Source organism: Canis lupus, chromosome 18, assembly GCF_011100685.1.
Source record: "Canis lupus familiaris isolate Mischka breed German Shepherd chromosome 18, alternate assembly UU_Cfam_GSD_1.0, whole genome shotgun sequence".
Classification (NCBI taxonomy): domain Eukaryota; kingdom Metazoa; phylum Chordata; class Mammalia; order Carnivora; family Canidae; genus Canis; species Canis lupus.
The window spans coordinates 44,531,998-44,556,155 of record NC_049239.1 but is presented as its reverse complement, the minus strand read 5'-3'; the positions used below and the strand labels follow the sequence as shown (position 1 = coordinate 44,556,155).

General features: G+C 52.0%; 1 protein-coding gene across 3 annotated transcripts in view; it reads left to right on the top strand.

Annotated features, from left to right (window-relative positions):
- Nucleotides 1-17,845, top strand: part of PRDM11 (PR/SET domain 11) — a 92,953-nt gene extending 75,108 nt beyond the window's left edge. For 2 of the 3 annotated variants that reach the window (XM_038563496.1, XM_038563497.1), the window contains exons 6-8: nucleotides 4,359-4,546; nucleotides 8,377-9,003; nucleotides 10,189-17,845. In XM_038563496.1, coding sequence (XP_038419424.1) covers nucleotides 4,359-4,546; nucleotides 8,377-9,003; nucleotides 10,189-12,353 — 2,980 coding nt within the window. In that variant the 3' untranslated portion in view covers nucleotides 12,354-17,845. The remainder of the gene's footprint in view (nucleotides 1-4,358; nucleotides 4,547-8,376; nucleotides 9,004-10,188) is intronic. The other variant, XM_038563498.1, reaches the window with a different exon arrangement.
- The last annotated feature ends 6,313 nt before the right edge of the window (nucleotides 17,846-24,158 follow it).

Below are 24,158 nucleotides of genomic sequence, written 5' to 3'. Positions count from 1 at the left end.
TTTCAGCGTAAGGGGAGTCCCACCCAAGGGTCCAAGGCCTCTTGAAAGGCTGAGTGGGTGATGTTCGGTCAGAGGCCGGGTGACCATCTGGTGGGTGGATGGATGCATGAACCGAAGACCTGCCCACCTCAGAGACCTAAACTCATGAGAAAACCAAGCCCAGCCTCTTCTCGGCCACTCTTTCCCATTTCTGGCTCTGTGACGGGTGCAGTTTCCTTTCCATCGGAGACATACCCGCTGAGTGGGAACGTCTGAGGCTGACCTCTGTCTGCCCCGACTCCAACAGAATGGATGCCCTGTGGATTATTTTCTCTCTTCGGTTAGAACTGATAGTCATTTCCTGACCCAGCTAGAAAATAGGGTGCGTTTGATAAGGCACAGTGGGTGAGGTGTCAGAAGTGTTGTCTCAGTGCTCATCTGCCCGGTACCCAAAGTCCGCAAGGAGTTCAAAATAAAAACAACCCATTAGCATCGTGAAACGTCCAGTCCAGAACACCCCCCATCACCACCACGGCCATCCACCCCCTTGATAGCTTCAAAGGTTGCCAACTCTGTGGGTCTGATTTGAAAAGCAATCAGATGAGCTCTAGCATTTATAGAGTGGCCTGCGCTAGCCATTTTCTACCTTCTTCTGACATACTCGGTTCCTGTTTTCCAAAGAAGTGGTGACCTGGAAACTCAACAGATAGAGAGATGTTCACTCCCTAGAAGCCTTGTCTCCCAGGGAGGGCACTTGCTCGTCTGCAGCCATGGAGTAGGACAGGAGTTGCTCTTCCTAAAGAGAGTATCCTAGACAGGATTCTGGGAGTGGATCAAACCATGGGGTGTTCCTGCAAAATACTTAAAAGAGGAGATCTCTTTTGAGGTAATGTGTGTTGGGGCTTAGCTGGCTCCATTAAATCTCTTGACCGGACGGGTTGTTACGATTTGCTGAGAGTTGCCATAAATGTCATTTTTCAAGTGCCAAGTTTCGAAACAACCAAATACAACCAGATGCTGAGCAAATTTTGATCTGTCTTAGAGGATTGTGATCAATGCAAAGATTTGGAGTTCTCTTCCTAAACCTTGATTCTTATTGGGCAGGAAACCACCAGGAGGTAGAAAGGGAAATTGACCTGAATCCGTCTAAACCTTCGGATGTAGTCTAGAAGTTGCTCTTTTGAAGAAATCCCTGATAGTTACGTGTGCCTCATCTCTTTTGCTGCTAAAGTTGAATGCCTGAGGAAGTAAGTCTAGCTTTTAGAGCTCAATGATTGCTTAAACACAAGAAAAAAAAAAGAGAGAGAGAGAGAGAAGAGTGTCTCTTTCCTTGTGCTCTGTGCTCCAAGTGATTCTTTTGAGAGAAGGTGATTGAATGGTTTGCCGTCCGAATCTGGGAGTAGGAAAGTTTGGATCTACCCCAGTTCTGTGCTAACCACAGGGTGATTAATTTTGGATGTCAGATCCCAGGCTTTCACTAAATTGGGGGCTGAAAAATATTTTGCACATTCAGGAGGACTCTCAGATCCGGAGAAATGCAGACCCCTGTGCTGGAGAGTTGCAACTTGGAAATTGTGGTTCGGAACAACTTCACTAGGCCAGGGGTCCTCTTTTCCTACCCCCGAGTTCTTTGTTAACGGCGTCACTGGGTGTCATGGATATCACAGTAGCGTCTCCAGCTCAGGGCGACCAATGCTCATGTGCTTGTCAGCAGGACAAGCACAGATGCATTGAGGCTAAGTTCAGAGACCCAAGCAAGTTCTGGGGAGCTAAGCACCACCCATCCTTGCAAGTGTGACCGCCACAGGGTGGAGCTCATGGTTGCTCCTCCCAAAGGGGGTGGGGACTCTTGACCCACTTGGCCTTATCCCCACCACCCCAGGGTCTGTGCTGCAGCTGTTGACAGCTGTAGTGGTCCCGGGACTCTAGTGATCCCCCTTGGAAGGTCATGGCCTCCTCCAGGGCCAAGTAGAACAGAGTCACAGGGGACTGTGCCCAACCACAAGGGGCAGGATGTGCTCAAGCTTGCAGTGCCTGAGGCTCGGTGAATGTAGATTCACAATGCGGCTGGCCGCCAGGACCTGCCACCAATACTGGTATTGGCGTTCGGGTGTGTCTTTTTTTTAGGGGGTGGCAGTGGGGTGGGGGGAGGTAACTGTAGTAATTGCTATAAGGAAAATTGGAAAATGCAGAAAAAGATGATAAAGTAGATCCATCCACCTGTAACGATAATCAGTGGTAAGACATGGGTGTATTTCCTTCGAGTAGCTTACTGAGGCTTGTTTTTAAAGCACGATTGGAACCGTAGGGTAAATAGTGTCCAGCCCTACTGTTCTCACTCTGCATTCTATCAGGACCATTTTCCCCATGTCATGAAAGATCCTTTGAAAACGTTTTTCTATAGATGAGTAACACTCCATCGTATGAATATACCACAGTTTACTAAACCATCGCTCCAATATTAGACGCTTCGATGTTTTTGTTTTTGCACAATGATACAGGCGGGGTGGTGGTGTGCAGAGTTTGTCTACTTGGTCTGCATCTTACAGTCCTTTTTGAAATTTTGCAAAACTTGTGACAAAACACACATAAATTTACCATTTTAGCGACTTTTTTTTTTTTTTTTTTAAGGGTACAGTTTGGTCGCATTAAGTTCATTCGCATTGGGCAACCATCACCACCATCCATCTCCGGAGCTCTTTTTATCTTCCCCAACTGCAGCAAGATACCCATTAACAGCTAACTCCCCATTCCCCTGGCCCCATCCAGGCCCCGGGCCACCACCATTCTACTTTCTGTCTCTATGAATTTAACTACTCATATAAGTACCTCGTATAAATGGAACCTTACGGTATTTGTCCTTTTGTGACTGGCTTATTTCACTTCGTGTGTGTCTTCAAGGTTGATTCACGGTATCGCATGTATCAGAATTTGCTTCCTTTTCAAAGCCGAGTGATACGCAATGTATGTGTGTTCCACGTTCTGTTTATCCATTTACCCATTAGTGGACACTCAGGGTGCCTCCACTCCTAACTGTTGTGACTCCTGCTGCTCTGAACGTGGCTGTACGAATACTTGTTCGAGTCCATATCGCCCCTTTGTTTCCCAAAGGGCCGTGCCAGTTTATTCTCTACCATTAGGATGGGAGATGCTTTTCTAGCCAATATGGATATTATCACTAAAAAAGAAGAGAGAGAGAAATCCGTGCCAATGAGACAATGTGCATCCTTGTGTTTCTTCTTAGTGATGCTGAATACTTTTCATTTGTTCATTACCCACTTGGATTTTTTTTTTCTGTGAATTCTTGTTTACCCTGGACTGCTCCAAAGACGATTTTTTGGGTTAAGCCAGTCAGACAGACTTTGGTTTCTTCCCTGGTTTTTGAGACAAAGCATAGCATAAGGAAATAAGTTTATTTTTGACTGCAAGTTACCTAGAGGCTCGCATAGCACAGATCTTTAAAACTCCAAATAATTTCCTCTGGTCTTTATGTTCTACATGCCTCTGTATCTCTGTAGGTGTTACGCCATCTCGTCTTTTGGAGGTGGCAGGTTGGATGTTGGAAATGTCATTTCAGGGAGAGTTGGGTAAGGGAGAGATCCTGAGGGTTTGGCGGAACTTTAAAGGTTATCTGGGCATTGTTGAGCTGAGTTCTAGTGAAAACATAGACCTCAAAGCTCCACCTCCCATTTATTAGCTGTGTGACCTTGGGCAAGTCACTTACTTCTCAAGTCTTAGTTTCCTAACCTTAAAATAACTTAGATTAACAAGTGGCTGCTAACCTCTTCCAGGTTCTTCCTTTTCTTGGTTCTTCCAGAAACCAGGGCTAGACGCAAGCCCCACCTTATTTACCTTTATCTTCTGTCTGCATTGGACACCCACTTTTTAAAGATACTGATCTTTAGCATTTATTAATTGACTTTTTGGGCATCCTTGTCACATGGGTTATTTCTGCTGGGCTTTGTGAAATACTGGAAAGAGCCCAAGAACCCCACACTTAGCACCATCAGAGGCCTTCGGGTGTCTGGGAACCCCTGCACTTAAAAGTTAGTGAGGAATAAATGACACGATCTTTCAAGTTTTCGGTTTGTATCTGGTGTTGAATTTTATATTTACCAGAGCCTGGGAGGTAGGCAGGGCAGCATGTCTAGTCTCAGAAAACAGATACTTAGAGGCTCGGAGATTTGCTCAAAGTCACACAAAACGGCGATGTTGAGCCCAGGGACTGGTCTCGGACAGACAACTGTCCTTACACTTTGACACGTGCCACCTGCTGGTGGTCCTCTGACCTCCAACCCCTGCCCAGCACCATGCCTGGCCCCAGCAGGCACTCGCTGATGAGTGGCCCGTGCGTTCTTACCTGTCCCCCTCGCCCCCAGGTACGTGGTCATCTCCCGGGAGGAGAGGGAGCAGAACCTTCTGGCGTTCCAGCACAGCGAGCGCATCTACTTCCGAGCGTGTCGGGACATCCGGCCCGGGGAGCGGCTCCGGGTCTGGTACAGCGAGGACTACATGAAGCGCCTGCACAGCATGTCCCAGGAGACCATCCACCATAATCTGGCCAGAGGTGAGTGCCCAGCCCCCCCCGAGGTGAGGGCCACACCTGCCACCGAACACAGGGGAGGCCGGAAATGCTTCTCTGGGAGCTTCCTAAGAGGAAGCCGTCCTAAGAGGACGGATGGGAAATGCAGCATACCAGCCATGGGGAGACCCAGAGGGACTTGGGTGGAGACAGGTGGTCTAGGTGTGAGCAGCAGCTCTGGGCAGGGCAGCAGGCACTCCCATGTGTTCTCCTCCCTCAGAAACCCTGTTACAGACATTTTAGAGTATTGAGAGAGATGAGGCCCCAAAGGCAAGCGCATAAATTTAATCAAAATTGATCCTCTTTCCCCAAGTCAAACTGATGGAAAGATGCTATGACGTCCCACTGTCCCAGCTGTAGCTAACACTACGTCATATGTGCAGAACAATGCCCACCTTGACCACTGCAGGCCCTCAACTGTAAGTTTCTAATTCTAATGGTCCCATGTGGACTATGATCCCCAGCTCACAAATGTAGAAATGGGACATCAGATATGTCCAGTGACTCCCCCAGGGTCACATGGCTAGGAAGGGCAGCGCTGGGCTTCTCATCCATGTCTGTCTCAGCCCAGGATCTGACCTATAAGCTGTAGTGTTACATGACCTCCCTGACGAAACTAGTTTCTTGTCATTAGTAAGTCTTAATGACATGCTGTGAACAAACAAGCTCTATTAGAAGGAGGAGGCTGGAGGGAGGTGGGAAGGTGACCTTAGGGATGGATAGTGCCCAGGAGATGAGATGTTCATCCAGGCTCCATTTAAATGAATCTTTGGAAAGTGGCTTAAAATATTCCCCAGGCCCTAGCCCTTTGCCTCCCTACCCCATCCTCAGCCGGGCCAAGGCAAACTGGCGAGTCTGGCTCCTTCTTTCAGGGGGCCCTTCCTTGCACTAAAAAAATACATATTCAAATACCCAGAGTCCATGTGGTTCCAGGAACCAGGGCTAGACCCAAGCCCCACCATATCACATTCTGGACCAACCTACTTGTTGGAAATATATCTTCATGTGGAGTATGAGTGGAGAAGATGAACAGGGGTGGGGTGGCCCATTGCAAGTAAGCTATTTTAAAAAACAAAACAGAATGAAGCAGATTATGGACATTGAATGCACAGCTGCTGCCTGACTTGGTAAAAGGTATCTGTGATCGGATGGGCAGTGAGGAGACCCAGTAGACATACTCATCTCTTGTCTTCTTCGGATCTGGGGTTCTGATTTCACTCGGGAAGGCATGTTTCTATGATGAGATTGCCACGGTTTCCATTTGACCTCTGAAGATGCCTTCTGTAAATGTGTCTGATACATAGTAGGTGCTCAATTATTCTTTGCCGAGCGGATAAAAGAAGAAATGAATGAAAACAGCCAAGAAGTCTCTAAAAGAATCCTACCACCAGAAGAAAAGAAACCCGAGAGAAGTCATATCTGAGGACCCAGGTTCCATCCCTTGGCCGTAATCTTCTTGAATTCTTCTGGATTTGTAATGTCTTTCCCCTCACCCCCAGGGTCTTCTCCAAAGCACCTGAAGCCGCAGTAATCCTCAGAGAGCCCAGAGACCCAAGGGGAATGCTCAGAGAAGGGAGTGAGCTTTCAGGAGTGGTTCAAAGGAGGCGTGGCAGAGAGCTTTGAAATGAAATCCACGAAGACCTGTGAAGATGCAGGAGGAAGGAGGGTCTGTTCCTGGCAAGGCTGAGCAGTAGGAAACTGAAAGGCACCGTGGGGCGGGGCCAGAGCAGTGGTGAGGCTTGGTCCTAAAGCTCTTGGGAGCAGTGGTGAGCTCTGTGGCCTTTAGATGTGTAGCTGTCTCTAGCCTGTAGCTTTGGCAGATTCTGAATAGTTAGTGGAGGCTCAGATCGGTGTGCCAGCCCTGCTCTGGAAAGGGGATCCCTTCACTCACTCACTGAAGTTCTTGCGCGGAAGGAGGTTTCTTTGTAATTGGAGGCTGGAGCCCTGAGAAGGGCCAGAGCATGAATTATTAGTCCTTCATAAGTAGGGCTATTACTCAGAGCCCAGAACTGCTTCCTGAAGACAGTGTAAATTATGCCTGGGTGGTGTTCTTGTAAGAACAGGGTGCATCTAATACGTGTATTCAAAAAATTTATGTTATTTGATCTACATTGAGTCACTGATTCAATGGTGTTTTCCCCATTTTTTTACGGAGGCTTTGAAATCAATTTAATGATACTTTAAAGGTCTTTATCGGCCCTTAGATTTTTCTGGAAGCCTTGAGTCCAAAGAGGTCTCCCACTCATCCTAGGGAATCTGAATGACCTTGTCTTTTGAGCAGAGAGGCCTGAGGACTCCCTGGGAATGTGTAGCCTTGACCTCCCGACATCCTCAGCTCTTTGCTGCCTGATTGGTCCGGGAGCAGTGAAAGGGTGGCCCTCGATGTTTAGAGATTCTGAATGGGCAAGTGTCATATCTGATCTGTAATACAAACACGTTGCATTTTTTACAAGCGTTCATCTCCATCCTTTCTGCCCCTCAGCCATTATAGAAATGTAGGCTGTGAGAGCCACCTGACTTTCAGGGGCCTTGAACATGAGATTGCTCCTCAAAACAGTCATGTGAGGACAGAAGAGGGGTGTCCTGAATAGGTTACCCCCTTTTGTGCCGTTACCTGTAGGAAACCCGGATTCATACAGGGCCCAGGGCCCAGCACCCCTCATCAGCTGCAAGAAGCCAGGGCTCCGTCACAGCCTGGAACTTCTGGATCGCTCCCCGAGATCCGTTGGCCTTCACTCAGAGGTTTTTAGCTAATGCAGCTTTCGGAAGCCTAGTTGCAAAGTGTATTTGGGCTAAGTCACTGCCCAGAGTCATCTTGCAGGGCCCTGCCCTGACCTAGGAAGCCTCTGAGATTTCCTGGCCCACAGGCTGCTGTCAGGACCTTCTGAGGGTCCCCCTTTAGCATCGGCACCCCCAGGGAGCACACTTCTGTCCCAGTTGATGAAACCATGTCCGCCGTTTTAAAGCATCAGGCTAAAATTACTGTTGGGAGGTCACCGATGTTTTTGAAGTCAGTCATTTGATGGAAAGAGATAGAAAAGGGAAGGTCCTTTGAATGATCAGGTAAGGAAACACGGCTGTATTTCAAGAACGCGTTGGGTCAGTATAGTCACGCACTGCTTTTTATCTTGTTGGGGGCTCCCTTCTCTGCCCCCTGGGAGCCCTCAGCCCCCCGAGGGGCCCCATCTTCCCTTTCCCTCCTGCCTTAGTTGTCAGGGAGGACCACAGACGTTCAGGTCACTTCCTCTCATGGGCACCTCTTCTTCTGATGTCCTGGAGAGTTAGGATGGTTGTCATGGGTTGGACTTTGCCCTGCCGTCTGGAGAGCAGTCAGGGAGCAGGAAGGAGCAGACCTGGTGTGTCCTGTGTACCTTTTACCAAGTCGAAGCAGCCATCATCCAATTGCCAGGACTGGACGAGAAGCCTGGAGGGTGGGGATCCATATGCACCGAGCTCTGAGGTGTGTTTCCATCTGCCCAGTTGGACCGGTGGGGTGTCACCTTCTAGGCTGACCGCACTTCCACTTGCCCTCCCCTCCAGCATTCCCTCCACCTATGAATGTGCAGCTCATATACATCAGGCTCCCCTGAAATGGTCTTTTTAGAGAATTCTTCCCACTTTTTTCGGGTCCCACTCTAGACCCCGGGATCCACCAAGTGACTCGCCTCTGCCTTTCGGTCATGCTTGCCCCACAAGACCAGCCCCCAGAGGGATGTGTCAAGTGGCTTCCTAATAGGAGGCCCACTCTGTTTCCTTTTGGTTTCTCCACTTTGGGGCTCTTCCCCCCTTCCTCACAGCCTGGTTTTGCTTCCTAGGAGAGAAGAGGTTGCAGAGGGAGAAGTCTGAGCAGGCTCTGGATAACCCAGAAGACCTGAGGGGTCCCATTCAGCTCCCCGTGTTGAGACAGGGCAAAAGCCCGTACAAGCGTGGCTTTGACGAGGGGGATGCGCACCCCCAGGCCAAGAAGAAGAAGATCGACCTCATTTTCAAGGATGTGCTGGAAGCATCACTGGAATCCGCCAAGGTGGAAGCGCACCAGCTGGCTCTGAGCACCTCGCTGGTCATCAGGAAAGTCCCCAAGTACCAGGACGATGCATACAGTCGGTGTGCCATGACCATGTCGCACGGCGTGCAGAATGTCAGCCGGACCCAGGGGGAAGGGGACTGGAAGATCCCCCAGGGGGCTTCCAAGGAGCCAGGCCCGTTGGAGGATGAAGAAGAAGAGCCTTCATCCTTCAAGGCCGACAGTCCCGCCGAGGCCTCTCTTGCCTCCGACCCTCACGAGCTTCCCACCACCTCCTTTTGCCCTAACTGTATTCGCCTAAAGAAGAAGGTCCGGGAACTCCAGGCCGAACTAGACATGCTTAAGTCTGGGAAGCTTCCTGAACCCCCGGTATTACCAGCACAGGTACTAGAGCTGCCGGAGTTCTCCGACCCTGCAGGTAAGTTGGCGTGGATGAGATTGTGGTCGGAGGGAAGAGCAGCCGGTGGGCAGTGTGAGGGTGGCCTGGCGCCCTCTGCGGGAGCCACCCTCGGGGGAGGGGGTGGCCTAAGGCGTGTCATGCTGCGGCGGGCTCCGGTCGCAGCCCACGCCCGCAGGTGCCTGCCTCTGACGGGCTGCTCCGCGGCGCCCATGGGATACTTCGTGTCTCGCCCTTGTATCCTCCTTGTCAATAAAGGAAGTTCCACTGCAGGAGGGGTGTGTGCTGTGTTCTTGACCCGTTGCCTTTCTCTGCCGATCCTGGTGGTGTCTTAACCCTACACTCAAAACTTCTAACCCCAATCTTTGTCTCCCCAGCCCCAAGCAGGGCATCTCGTGGGGGAAGAGCTCCCAGCCTTCCCGAACTCAATCCTGGAACACAGCCTCGTGCTTCTCTTCCCGAATTACGTCCTGCCACACATGGTCCTGGCTCCCCGGCCTGGGATTTTAGAAGGACTGGGATACAGGATGTATGGCCGCACACCGTGGCCCCTTTCTGTTGGCTGCCTGGATCTTTTAGAAGCGGTCGACAACCAGGAAGGTTTTTTTCAGTACACAGCTGCAGCTGAATCCCAGTATTTACATAGCATTTCCTATTTTAACCACATCCCTGAGCTCAGAATGAGGTGTTTCAGATATTCAAAGCATGCGTCTTAACTAAACTGCATTCTGATCCTGAAATAAGCCGAAGCTATGGCAGGCTGCCTTTGTTCGAGGGCAGGACGCCTCCCCGGACCATGTTAGCACTGAGATAAATGAGCCCCATGTCCTGGCTGTGTGACTTGGGAATGCTGGGTGTGCCACCTTCACTCGGGCAGATCTGCTCTGGTGGCCGTGGCCGTGGCCCAGCTGCCCCGTTGCTATAGAAGGTTGAGTTCCTTGAGCGCCCACTGGTGGAGGGTAAAGGCAGGCAGCCTGGAGCAGGTGTCCACCCTGGGTAATCCCCAGAGAGGAAACGTCACGCGTGGATAACAAGAGCAGCTATTTAAAAAAAAAAAATCTAGGCTGGGATTCAGTCCATCGTAGGAATTGGCCTTTGTTTCACCCGTGGTGGCTCTGACCTCTCGGGCAGCGTTCCCATTCATTCTGGAAAAGCCCGCGTTTCTGCCACCAGAGTTTAAATGCTTCCTTCCCATTTGTCTTGCAGCCTCCGAGAGCATGGTGTCCGGCCCTGCCATCATGGAAGACGATGACCAGGAGGTCGATTCTGCAGACGAATCCGTCTCCAATGACATGCTGACTGCCGCCGACGAGCCCTCCAAGATGTCATCTGCCACCGGGCGCCGAATCCGACGCTTTAAGCAGGAGTGGCTGAAGAAGTTCTGGTTCCTGCGGTACTCCCCGACCCTCAACGAGATGTGGTGCCACGTCTGCCGCCAGTACACGGTGCAGTCCTCCCGCACGTCGGCCTTCATCATCGGCTCCAAGCAGTTCAAGATCCACACCATCAAACTGCACAGCCAGAGCAACCTGCACAAGAAGTGCTTGCAGCTCTACAAGCTGCGCATGCACCCCGAGAAGACGGAGGAGATGTGCCGCAACATGACTCTGCTCTTCAACACCGCCTACCACCTGGCCCTCGAGGGCAGGCCCTACCTGGACTTCCGGCCCCTGGCCGAGCTCCTGAGGAAGTGCGAGCTCAAGGTGGTGGACCAGTACATGAACGAGGGCGACTGCCAGATACTCATCCATCACATCGCCCGCGCGCTGCGGGAAGACCTGGTGGAGCGCATCCGCCAGTCGCCCTGCCTCAGCATCATCCTGGATGGGCAGAGCGACGACCTGCTGGCCGACACGGTGGCTGTCTACGTCCAGTACACCAGCAGCGATGGGCCCCCGGCCACGGAGTTCCTGTCCCTGCAGGAACTCGGGTTCTCCAGCACCGAGAGCTACCTGCAGGCACTCGACCGCGCCTTTTCGGCCTTGGGCATCCGCTTGCAGGACGAGAAGCCGACCGTGGGCCTGGGCATCGACGGGGCCAACGTCACCGCCAGCCTGCGCGCCAGCATGTTCATGACCATCCGCAAGACGCTGCCCTGGCTGCTGTGCCTGCCTTTCATGGTGCACCGGCCCCACCTCGAGATCCTGGATGCCATCAGCGGGAAGGAGCTCCCCTGCCTGGAGGAGCTGGAGAACAACCTGAAGCAGCTGCTGAGTTTCTACCGGTACTCGCCGCGCCTCATGTGCGAGCTCCGCTCGACGGCCTCCACCCTGTGCGAGGAGACGGAGTTCCTGGGGGACATCCGGGCCGTGAGGTGGATCATCGGGGAGCAGAACGTCCTCAACGCCCTCATTAAGGACTACCTGGAGGTGGTGGCCCACCTCAAGGACGTCAGCAGCCAGACCCAGCGGGCAGACGCGTCCGCCATCGCGCTGGCCCTGCTGCAGTTCCTCATGGACTACCAGTCCATCAAGCTCATCTACTTCCTCCTGGACGTGATCGCCGTGCTGTCACGCCTGGCCTACGTCTTCCAGGGCGAGTACCTCCTGGTGTCCCAGGTGGACGACAAGATCGAGGAGGCCATCCAGGAGATCAGCCGGCTGGCCGACTCCCCGGGGGAGTACCTGCAGGAGTTCGAGGAGAACTTTCGAGAGAGCTTCAATGGGATTGCCATGAAGAACCTCAGGGTGGCCGAAGCCAAGTTCCAGTCCGTCAGGGAGAAGATCTGTCAGAAGACCCAGGTGATCCTGGCTCAGAGGTTTGATTCCCGCAGCCGGATCTTCGTGAAGGCCTGCCAGGTGTTCGACCTGGCTGCCTGGCCCAGGAGCAGCGAGGAGCTCATGAGCTACGGCAAGGAGGACATGGTGCAGATCTTTGACCACCTGGAGGCCATCCCCACCTTCTCCCGGGATGTCTGTAGGGAGGGGCTGGACCCCCGGGGCAGCCTGTTGATGGAGTGGCGGGAACTCAAGGCTGATTACTACACCAAAAATGGCTTCAAGGACCTGATCGGCCACATTTGCAAGTACAAGCAGCGGTTCCCGCTCTTGAACAAAATCATCCAGGTCCTCAAAGTCCTCCCCACCTCCACCGCCTGCTGCGAGAAAGGCCGCAACGCCCTGCAGCGGGTTCGCAAAAACCACCGCTCCCGCCTGACCCTGGAGCAGCTCAGCGACCTGTTGACAATCGCTGTGAACGGCCCGCCCATCGCCAACTTCGATGCCAAGCGAGCCCTGGACAGCTGGTTTGAGGAGAAGTCTGGCAACAGTTACGCGCTGTCCGCCGAGGTCCTCAGCAGGATGTCCGCGCTGGAGCAGAAGCCGGTGCTGCAGACCGTGGACCACGGGTCCGAGTTTTACCCGGACATCTAGGGGGCCGGCGTCCCAGAGTTCACTAAGCTGTTGAATATTTTTTTAATCTATACTCATAAGCTTTGATATATTATATAAATATATATTATATTATATATATATATACATATATATATATATATATAAACCCACACTGAAAATTTTTAAAAACCAAGGTGACGCGTCCACCAGAAGCCACTGGGAGCTTTCACAAAGGAATGATGTTGGAAACGGAGTCTTGTCTACAAGATCTGGCAGCTGCGACCTACGTGGCCATCCATCATTTTCACTCACAGAAGCACGTGCTGGGGACACCCGCGTGCCCACCTCACAGCCAACCAACAGCCTAAGCTAAAATGACGGGTCTCTGTCATCACCTTTAGGTGGTTTGTTTCATTTATGTTTTTGCTTGGGGGTTGAGGGGTTTGGGTTTGGGATTATGTTCTTGCCTTTGCTTTTCTCATTTGGTCGACGATGGGGGTTCTGGGCCTCCGCGTCGACATGCTGGTGGAGCTGAATCCCATCTCTGGTTTCCGATGGGGTGGGTATTGTACCTGGATCGGGGTGCGTGACTCCTTCCCCCTCCCACCTGATTTCAGCCTCAGAGGTTTGTATTCATTTCCTGATGAGCGTTCTTTCACTGTCTTAGAAACAAATGTGTCGGTCAAACTGTGACACCCACCACTTCCCCACCTCGATCTCCTCTCCGGTCCCTGGGTTACGGATTCCCTCCTTCCAGCCCCCTGGATCCTAATTACCTGTTATACTGAAGGCAAAATTGCCTCACAACCAAGCTTGAAATCCTGGGGAAGGGATAAGGTGTGTGGGTGGGGGTGGGGGGATTTTTTTTTTTTTTTTTTTTTTTGCATTCCTGTTCTTATACGGCATGGGGTAAAATAATATAATTCCAGTCAGATCCAGGACTGTGGGGGAATGAAGAGCCAAGAAATCCAGACCCTAACAGGGCAGTGATTTTTGGCTAAAAGCAAAGTAAAATGAAAAGTATGTATTCCATTTACATGGATTATTTATGCTCTGTCTTTATAATCACGTAACGTGTTGGGGATTTTTTTTTATTATTATTCCTTTAATAATCAAATGCCTGCTCTAGTTCAGTGGCAGGAGATGTCAATGCAAGTTGTGCCCTGGGTTATGCGTGACTCAAAGGAGGGTCTCTAGAGCTTGAGGCCTTCTTTTGTGACAAGGCTGGTACCAGACCCTTCAGCCTGGCAGGAGGCAGTGGGAAACCAGGCATTGAATCTATGCCTGGAAATGCTTCCTTTTTTGAACAGGGTAGAGATGTCCTAAAGAAATGGTATAAACAAGAGGTCAGACAGGACTCTCAAGGCAACAGCCTAAACACACACACACACACACACACACACACACACATGCACGCCCACGCACCTGCACACACACAACCATGATATAAGCTTTAGAAATAGCCACTTGCCTACTCCCTGGGGCAAGTAGTGGTTTAAGCTAGAGGAGTCTGATCAATGCTCTTTTGTTCATTTAACTACCAGTATACCTCGCAAGGGAGTTTTAAAAAAAAAATGTGCGTGAGCTGTTAAAAACTTCTGTTCATGTTTCCACATCTGATTTATGCATATTTGATATGCAGAGATCCTGTACTGTGGATGCAGGTCCTATCTGGGGGACGGAGGAAGAGCTGCATTGTCCGTGGTCAGTTCTGCTGGGAGCCACCCCTCTCACTTGGCAGAGGGTGGGCAAAGGATGGTGTGATCTGGCCACAGGCAAAGCCCCGTGTCCCCAACCTGCTTGGCTCAGACATAAAACTGTGGTGGCTTCCTTCCTTCTTGGTTTATCTTGTCTCCGAGGCCTCATGCCACTGTTGAGAACCATAGTGGAAATGTCATCAACACTGAACATGTCACTTCCCCTTCCTTGTCCTGCCAGTCCCTTCACCCTCCACACGTCCCTTTCCCCCACCCCTATGGTCTTGGTGCTAAGATAACTTTAGAATCATTGCTGCTAGTCGATAGCTTTTCATTATATAAATATATTATATATATATATTATATATTATTTTTGAAACTTTTTTGTTTGTTTTCAACAGTGATGTAGCATGTTAAAAAATACAAGAAACAAAAAAACAGGTTTTCTCCAACTGTCCCACTGCCAGGCCTCATATGCTGCCTTCTTCAACAAATCAATGCACCCCTGCCTGGTGACATTCACCCGCCAGCCTCCTCCCCAGGCCCGCAGACTTCCCCACCCTCCTCCGAACAAGGAGAGAGCAGGAACTGGCAAGGAAATGCCCAAAGCTCTTTCTGAGGCTTTGGAGTTCCCAGCTTCAGATCATGTCCGTACTCCAAGGTGGTGTGCTCCCCACCCCCCCAACCCCCCTCTTCCCATCCGGGTCAGTACTTGTTGTCAAGTGGGATACTGTTGCAAAGCACAAGGTTCCAGCTTTCCCTCCCTGACATCGTCTCCATCGCACACACAAACTATCGCGTCTGTGGGGGCTTTCTTTGAACATCGCACAGGCTAATAAGTAAGATGGGTTGAGGGCAGAGATGGCTGGCAAGGGGGCCTTGGCGGGGGCCAGAAACAGTAGGTTGGGATGCTTTTTTCTAGCCACCAATTGCCTTACACCTTCTCCTTTTCCCTTCTGCTCCTCTCCACCTGCTACATTGGGAGCCATGCCCTGGGTCACTTATTTGAAAACCAGGAAGAGAGAATTCTTGATGTCTGCCTGAGTACTAGTCAGGGCTGTGACTGTTTCAAGAGGCCATGGCCAAAATCAGCGCAAATTTTTATCCAGAGGGGAGAATAAATCCTTCGGGCCTGTGCCAGCATCTCCCCTGTGTCTCCCGAGAGAGCTGGGAGCCGGTAGCCTGCCTCTGAGCTAGAGGTGTGAGCTGCTGCTAGCAGCACAGGACGGCGGGTGGTCACCTGCCGAGCCGGGCTCCAAGCCTCGGGCAGGTCGAGCTCTCCTGGGGGCATTTCTGGGTTTGGCAAGACGCTCTAAAACTCTGGGTGCTCGTGACTTATGTAGAATCCAGCCAGGCCTGGGCCGTGCCAGGCACTCTGAAGGCCACTTTGCCTCGGGACAGGGAGTAACCAGGGAACAATGTGGGTGACACACCACTGCAATTTACACAGGGTCTTTTTCAACCTGGTTGCTTCCAGAAGGCTCAGTGCTTCCATCCTGTGAATGCTGCATGTGATTTCTATCATAGGAGTTTCCACTCTTCTGACTCCTTAGGGAAGACCCTTGGGTTAATGGGACCCACAGGGTCTAGCCTAGGGAATCAAATGCTTATGTAGCCTAATCTCCCTTTGATGGGCATGAAAAGCTGTGGCCGGGCGGTCCTGGCATCCCAAATGTGGTCACTTCCGAGGAGATAGAGCCCTTTAACTCAGCCACTGGCTTAGAATGACATGTTCGTCTCTGGGGTTGAGACTTGTCCTAATTGGGCTGGCTGACTAGGGACTTTCTTTGGCTCATAGAGAGGGGTGGGGAGGGAGTTCAGGTTCATGGCCATTTGTGCCAAGCTGATACATTGCAGAGCCCGGGAGCCACAAGCCCTTGGGATGAGATGGTTTGCTTCTCCTCCGTGGAGGGAAAAGACCCCCATTTGCCATCTGCTATCTGTGAACCCCCAGTACAGCCCAGGCCTGTCTGCAGCTCTTGCCATGTAGAATCCCCACGTTCTGCCTGCCTGGTTGAATGTGAGAGTCCCGGCATCCAAAACACCAGCTTTGTATTTTATTTTATTTTTACTCACGACTGCCTGCGACATCCGGTAGTACAAGGCAGATCCTTGCTTTCTCATCCTCGCTGGAGAATGAGAGCAGGCTTGAGCTCCAGGGTGTCTGCAGGGCCAGCTTTGGTGCTGGGCCCTGAATCAAGAGCCCCAGCCCCCACTACATGTTTCCATGTTGAGTTGTCTTGCTGAGCCCCCTCTCCTTGACTTGCTTATGTCGACCCCGTAATTTGGAGGAAGGACCTTGTAATTATTTAAGGTAATGTTTAAATATTACCCATTTGTTTGGACGTGATATCAAGAAGGAGGAAAGAGAGAAAAGCATGTAGGGGGCTGAAAATGATCGTGGCGACCAAGAAACAGACTAGAAGCTTGGCCCGGCCAGGCTGTGGGGCTGCCGTTCACCTGGAGCCCCGCCGCAGGGTCCAGGAGGCGGACTGGGGGTTGAAGTGGAACTTCTAGATTCCTCCCCCTCCCTTTCCCCCCACCCCCACTCCTCCAGGGATAGGAATTCTGGATCCGGATCTGGTTTTGGCATGTGGTCTGGGTGGATTTCCAAGTAGAATCATTCTTTTTTCTAGGTCCCACACTCAGTTTGTGCAGAGGGCTCCAGTGACACTGGACCTCATGTCCCTCCGCCCCGTCCAGTGGCTGCCCTAGGCAGGCCAGCCTGGGGCAGTGAAAGCAGGGAGGCCAGGCCTCCTTAGGTGGGAATGGCGAGTTTGGACAGCAGGTGACCTTGGGACAGTCCCATTCCAGATGCCACCCTCCTGAGGGAGGTGGTGCTGGGTCATGGGTTCTGCTCACGGTTTCCTCCTCACGTCTTGAGGAATGAAGATTTTGTCCAGAGGCACCCAGGGCCCTACTTCTGCTTGGAGGGAGACCCTCTCTTGCTCTCTGTTCACAGGGTCCTTTAGCTAAGCGGATGGAGCTGTGATATTTCTGGGAGCCTTTGCCGTGATCTTGTGGGTTAGCCAGAGGGAGAAAAAGTGCCCTTTGGGGAGGAAGATGGTACGGCCCTCCTCTTCCATCTGGCTTTCGGTCCCCTCCCGCCCCATCCCCTGAAGTGGTGTTTTCTGGAAATACCTATGCAATCCAGTCTCCCTAGGAGAGCGAGCGCATGGAAGCAGGGGGTACGTGCAGTGTATAATACAAATGCTACAGCATATATATTGTATATATGGACATATACAGTACGGATACACACAGAGTAAGAGATTAAATCACGTCTATATATCTATAAATAATATCCTATATATTTATACATTTCTATGTTTTAAATAGATATAAAAATAGAGTCTATAGAGAGCTGAGAGAGCAACGGGAAAGCCTGTCGCGGGTCGTGGGTCGTGCGGAGGGAGCTGCGGGAGCCGGGCAGGCCGGCTTTGCTGGGACCCAGCGCAGCAGAGGACAGTCCCCGGGTCCCCGCCCTCTCCATGCACTTTCTCTCCTTTGCGGGAGGAGACCCTGGCGCCCCAGCTCCCGCCGCAGAGCCCCCTGTGTCCTCCTCACCCCGCACCCCTGCAAGTCAGTGCTGCTTGGCACTAGGACGCGGTCTGGGGCCCCCGTGGAGGGACCACTGCACAATTCCCCCCACCCCCACCCGCACCCCGGGGAGGAGCAGCACCGGCAGCAATAGGAAGGGTGCCAACTGGCCCGGAGGGGGGCCCAGGGAAGATGCGGGGAGGGGGGGGATGCCGCCCTCCCCGCTTAGGTGCTTCCGCCGCCCCGGAGGCCCAGCCTCTGCAGCGAGGCCGCCCAGGCCGGGCCCTGGAGGGGCAGGGGGGTGGGGGGGAGCAGGGGGCGGGAGGGACGCACCCCGCGCCCGCCCTGGTGCCCCCGGTGGCCCCCTGCGCGGCCTGTGCTGTACTCAGGACGACGCTCTCCCCGGCCCCGCCCGCCTGGCCCTCCGCCGCCACAGCAGGCACGTCGGGCTCGCTGCACTGTGTGTCCTTCTGCGACTCGGGGCAGCGGCTGAGCCGGACGCCCCACGCTCACGCTCACCCGCCCTCCCGGCTGGGCTGCTCCCGCGGCGGAGGGGACGTCGGCCGGGGCCTGGTGCGGGCTGGCGCGGCCCTGACCCCATCAGCAGGCGGCCCGCTCCCAGGGCCGGGACGTGGGACAGGAGGGGCCGATGGGCCGCAGGGGACAGGCCCCAGCCCCCCAGCCCCGCGTCCTCTGCGCCCCAGGCCGGCCCGGGCCCTCAGCTCTCCAAAGGCGCTTACCTCTGCCCCCAGCCGCCTCTGACCCCGTCCTCCTCTCTCCTGCCATCTACCAACGTACCTCAGTCTCCAGCAGACCCCCCACCCCACCCCCGGAGTCCGGGGCGGGTCTGCTCAGCCGATGCCGCCTCCCCTCCCCTCCACATCTGCCTGGGTCTCCTTGAGCCACAGCTGGCAGCCAGCCGGGGCTCGGAACACCTTCAGTGCCTCCAGGGGGACCAGGCCGGCCGAGCCTTCCTGCCGCGCCGGTGGGCCAGACCCGTGGCCAGGGGTGGGCATCCCCGGGAAGCAATCCACGATGCACTGTACCTCAGAGAGAGAGCATTCCCTGGGGCCCGCGGGCACCCTCCGTCCAGGGGAGGCCAGCCGGTTACAATACTGCTCACCCGAAGACGGGGCTGGGCTGCCCTCGGCGCCCCTCGTCTTCACTCGGGTCTCTGGGGAAGAGCCAGCAGTCTGATCTGCTCTTTTTTTGGGCCCTCTCTCCTCCTCTCCACCCCCACGCTGCTGAACCGGTTCATTTCAATCACAAAGGAAAAAAAATTAAGTGGGGGTGGGGGGAAATACCTAGGAGTCTATTATCATATACATATTAATATGTTAATACTTTCTTTCTTTAAAAAAAAAAAACCTCTTGATGTTATTATTTTGCAGACTACGCTTTATAGTACCTGTGTGACGGGACCTAGAACACTGGATACAAATAGAGCTATGTTGGTTTATCATAATATGTACGCAGAAACTTTCCTTTTGTCATATTATCCTTGTAATGTAAGAAGATTGTTAATAAAAGCATTTAAATTTACTCACCCAGGTTGAATCTCTGCCTCCTTGCCTCCATCCCAGGCCCAGGCTTTGGGCAGTTCAGAATGGGTCCCATTGCAAGGGCTCCAGTGTCAGGATAGGAGCCTGCCTGCTACCAGATTGGAAGGAACTAGAAGGGACCTCTAAGCCCCTGTCTGTCTGTCTCTCTTCCCCCAGTTGAGTCCATTTCCAGCAGGTAACCTACGTGCCTCACCCACCTTTCTGGCCAAGAGGAGGTGTATATAACTGAAACCATTTAAAATAAATCTACCTGCCCCCGCATGCATTTATCCCACAGAAGCTCTTGGAGGAAACACACAGAGCTGTTGCAGACGGATCTCCCTCCCACTGCCTTGCTCTGTTCCCCACCTGCAGACCTGGTCCTTGAGGCAGGTCTTTCCCCAGTGGTTTGCTAATGGCATTGACATGGCGGTGAGTGATGAGTGATGCTTGGCCCAAATTGTTTTAGAATGAGGGTGGGCAGAAATTCAATAAAGACGCAGATAAGTGTTTTTATTTCTTCTCCTCAGGATGCTAAGCTCTCTTATTCTCAGCTTCTGCCCCCTTTTGGAGGGTGTCCCTCTCCTCCCTTGTTAACCTCTGCCTTCTTAGTGTCTGCTGTCCTCTTTCCTCCAAGCCTGTGACCCTCCCAGGACGCCCGCAGTTTGTCACTCAGGGGCTACCTGTCGTGAAAGCCACTCCACAGTTCCCATGGAATGTTCTGGTTCTCTTCTTTTTCCAGAGGAGGGGGAATAGGGAAGGAAGGAGCAAAGGGCCATCGCTGTCCATGTTCGACCAGCCCGGTGAAGCAGGGTCAGCCGGCACTCCACTGCTAGCCAGCCAGATTGGGCGTACATTTGCAGCCACATCTGGAACCTGTGAATGATTCCATGACTCGGAAGCAAGGAACGGAAAGGTCCTCCATCTGCACTTGGCCGAGGATGGGGCGAAGACAAAGTCTAGCCTACTCCCTTCCTTCCCCCTTCTCCCCAGCTGCTCCCCAGCAACTCTCTCCAAGATTCAAAGGACAAGTTGAGTTCAATTCGGAAAGAAGACTCAGGACACTGGCTAGTAGCCCAAAGACCTGAGGGGCTGCTATGTGACACTTTTTACAGCAATCTTTTGAAAACAGACCTAGTCATGGCATCCTCTCTGCTTAAAACTCTCTAGTTTCCCATTGCCCTTGGAGTGTGTTCCAAAGTCCTGAGCATGACCATCACCTTGCGCAATCTAGCCCCCGCCTATCTCCTGCCCTCAGCTTGTGTCCTCCACACAAGGCTCCAGCCACGCTGCCCGCCTCTGTGCGTCAAGCTCACCAAGCTCCTCCTCTCTGCCTCAGGACCTCCCACTACCCCGCACCCCCTTCCCGGGATGGGTTCCCCCAGGATGGGTGTGTGGCTGAGCTCTTCTTGTCTTTTAGGGTCAGCTAAAATGCCACTTTCATTCAGAGAGGCCGTCCCTCTCTAAATGGCCACCCTCAAGGCATTCACTGTTCCTTGTTCCTCCTGGTATTTTCTTTCATGACATTTATCTTTATTTGCCCGTGTGTGTGTGTGTGTGTGTGTGTGTGTGTGTGTGTTCTTTGGCTGGTCCTCCTCTAGGTCATAAAGCCCACAAGGGAAAAGTGGAGTATTTTTAATACCACTGTGTGCAGTTCCTGTCACATAGTAGGCATTTAATCAATGTTTATTGAAAGGATAAACGACTGACTTTAAGCTGCACTTGATAAAAGTATAATCCCATTAATGTTATATTGGTCACAGGGGAAGTCCTGGAGACTTCCACTTCATCTGTCTCTTCATTCAATCAGGATGACCCTGGATCTGACCCCTGCCTACATCTGGCCTTGACCCAGCCTCCTCTTTCTACAAAGCTGGGGATTGCCCCGAGATGCTTCCTTAAGTTATCTTCTGCTCCAACTTGCTCTTGGCCTTTGAATAATGGGCCCTCCCAATCCAGGCTGGTGTCCCCTCCTTTCTCGAGAAAAGAGAACTCTCCAGCAACTTGCAGCTTGGTAATTCTCAGTGCATGGTTCTAGGCAGCATTTTAAAGCCACTATGAGGGCATCTGAGTTACCTTGGCAATAAAGACCCTGGGTCACTGGCCAGATGTCAGAGCCTGAACTTTAGGATGAGAGAACACCACATTCAGTCCCCCCTCAGCCTCTTAAAAGCTGTGAGACCTTGGGCAAGTCACTTATCTGAATCTGTGTCTTTAATGCCTAACACAGAGCAGTGGTCTCCTACATGCTGTTTATCATTATTATCATTAGACTGTTACCTCTCGGGTCAGGATGAAGTAGGTGCTGGGAAGTTATATGGTTTCCCACAATCATCCTCATTCACCCAGAATTCCCACAGCTACCCTCGATGAGGGGTTGCCTGTGACTTTTAATATAGAGCCCCCTATGCTTACAATGGCCACTGATTTGGACGCCTCTACCTGAATGGGGGTCACCTTTTCCTTCTCAGCCTAGTGACCCTCAGAGCTGCTGCTGCTCAGAGCTGCTGCTGCTTTTTTTTTAAGATTATTTTTTCATGAGACACAGATAGAGAGAGAGAGAGAGAGAGAGAGAGGCAGAGACACAGGCAGAGGGAGAAGCAGGTGCCATGCAGGGAGCCCGATGTGGGACTCGATCCCAGGTCTCCAGGATCAGGCCCTGGGCTGAAGGCGGCGCTAAACCGTTGAGCCACCTGGGCTGCCCAGGGCTGCTGCTTCTGCTGCAAAAGTCCATCCCACCTGGCTTTCAAGGGAAGAGGGGCTGCAGAGTAGTTTTGTTTGCTTTTGGCTGGAAAAACAAGTTTCTCCTTGCTTGTCCCTGGTTTGAGCCCCTGGATTTCTGAAGCAGGATTTCTGCCCACACCCACTTGCCAATGGGTTGTGCTGAAACACCCCAGAGACGTGCTGGGAAACTGGAACGGAAAACCATGCTCCACTCCAGCCTGGGCTACTTGTAAGGAGGCCACATCCAGCTGAAGAAGAACCTTCCCAGGGCCCTGAGCACACAGCAGCCACCATAGACTGGTTCCCTTGGTGACGCCTGGCTTTCAGCCCCAAGACTGACTTCCTCCCACCTCCTCCCAGGTAGGTGTCAGCCTCCATCTCTGGCTTGGGGGAAGCTTCTGAGGTTCTTGCCAAGCACCATCTGTGCTGGCTCACCTGCAGGAGGAGAAGGAGGGGAGGATGGAGGCAGTTCTTCAAAACTTGCACCAAGAAGATGCCCAACCTCCTAAATCTATCCATAGCGAATCCTGTGGCTCTAGCTTCGGCAGGTGTCTGCCCTGGGAGACAGAACAGATGAGGGTTCTGAGCTTCTGGAATGGTGGAGCTTCCAACTGGCTGTAAAAAAATAGAAACTCTTGGGTGGAAGATTACCACCAGTTCCATTAGCAGCGAAGCATACAAGAAAAGCCTGACTCAGAGCCTCAGGTGACATTGGATGTTGTCTCAAGGAGTGGGGGTGGCTGTCAGGAGGGACTATCAGAAGGTGCTAGGGGGACCTACCAGGCATGGGGCAGAGAGAGCAGATACACAAGTAGGTGGGTTTAGTTTGTTTTATGCACGAAACAGGAGACCAAAGAGATGAGTGAAAGGTTCGCTGTTGCCAGTCTAGATCACAGAATCGTAAAGCCTTAAAGCGAGTGATCATCTGGTCCAAAGTCATTTCACAGATGTGGACGCTGAGGCCCAAACACAAGTGACTTGCCCAAGGCCTCGGAGGACATAGCCATGCTGGGTTGTAGGTTCTCGGCTCCTACATGCAGTGCTGTAGACTTGAGTCTATTTTCTATGCAGTGGCAGAGCTTATTATTTAAGGCAGTTCAGTGGAAAGCCCTGTAAAAAGTGATTAATAAACTCTTCTACTCTCATCCAGACTCTCAGATATTAGTTTTAGGCTCTGGTGGGCCATATTCATAGTTATCCACGAAACATAGTCCATATATTTGGCTCTGTGGGATAGGACCCACTTCTCCTATTTAATTATGAAAATAAAAATCCTGGTTGTCATTACAATAGAATAACTATGTGTTTAATATAAAACAAGGAATTGCAAGCACAGACATCTTGGGGCTTTCTTCATGGATTATTTCTCCTTTATAAGAACTTTGGTCTTAATCAGCCCTGGCTAGTTCCCTACTGACTATAAAATTCAGGCCCTGCCCTTTGCCTAGTGCCAGAGGCTCTTCCTCCAGAGGCCAGGGCTGTAGCAGCCACCTGGAGGACCTAGGGTGACACAGTCCCCTTGTTCCTGCCCACCTTCTGGAGCGCAGGAGAACCATTGGCTGCTGCACTGATCTTCCAGTGGTGGGAGTATTTCTTTTGGGGGATGTTAGAGAAAGAAGTCTCTAGCTCCTACCTAATTTTTCTTCTCGAGAATGAAGTCAGAGCCCCAAGAGGCCATGGCCAATGCTTGCATCCCTGCTTGTATGTAGCCGCTTTGATTCGATGCTCAAGCAAAGCCATCAGGGTGCTTGAGTACACACACACATGTGCACATGTACACACAGAGAAAACTTTATGATTTGGCAGTTCTACTCACTCCCATAGGGACATACCTTAAAGAACCTCGTACACAGAACAAGAGGACATGCACAGTAATGTCCCTAGCAGTCCGGTAATAGAAAAAACAAAGCAACATCTCCATGTACATCAGTAAGAGAATGGGATTGTGGCCTCCCCATACAATGGACTAGGATACAGCAGCAAATAAATCAATAAGTAAATAAACAAATGAACTAGAGCTACCTATGTCTGCGTGGGTCAAGCCAAAAATTCTAATATGGAGCCAAAATAGTGGGATGCAATCTAAATCACGTCGAAAACACACACAAATACTCTTACGCTGCTCAGAGTTGGCAAATACCTGGAGTGAAGGGATGAAGACTTGCTTGGGGTGGGGAGAAACACGGCGGTCTCCTGAGTGAGACCGAGGGCTCTTGGATGGCATTTGCCACATTTCGTAAAACTCAGCAGTGGCTTGTGAGCGTTTATCAAATTATTGTTTGTGCATTTTATAGGTGTCAAATATTAAGTGAAAAGGAAAAAGAAAACACCGGGCACCTGAC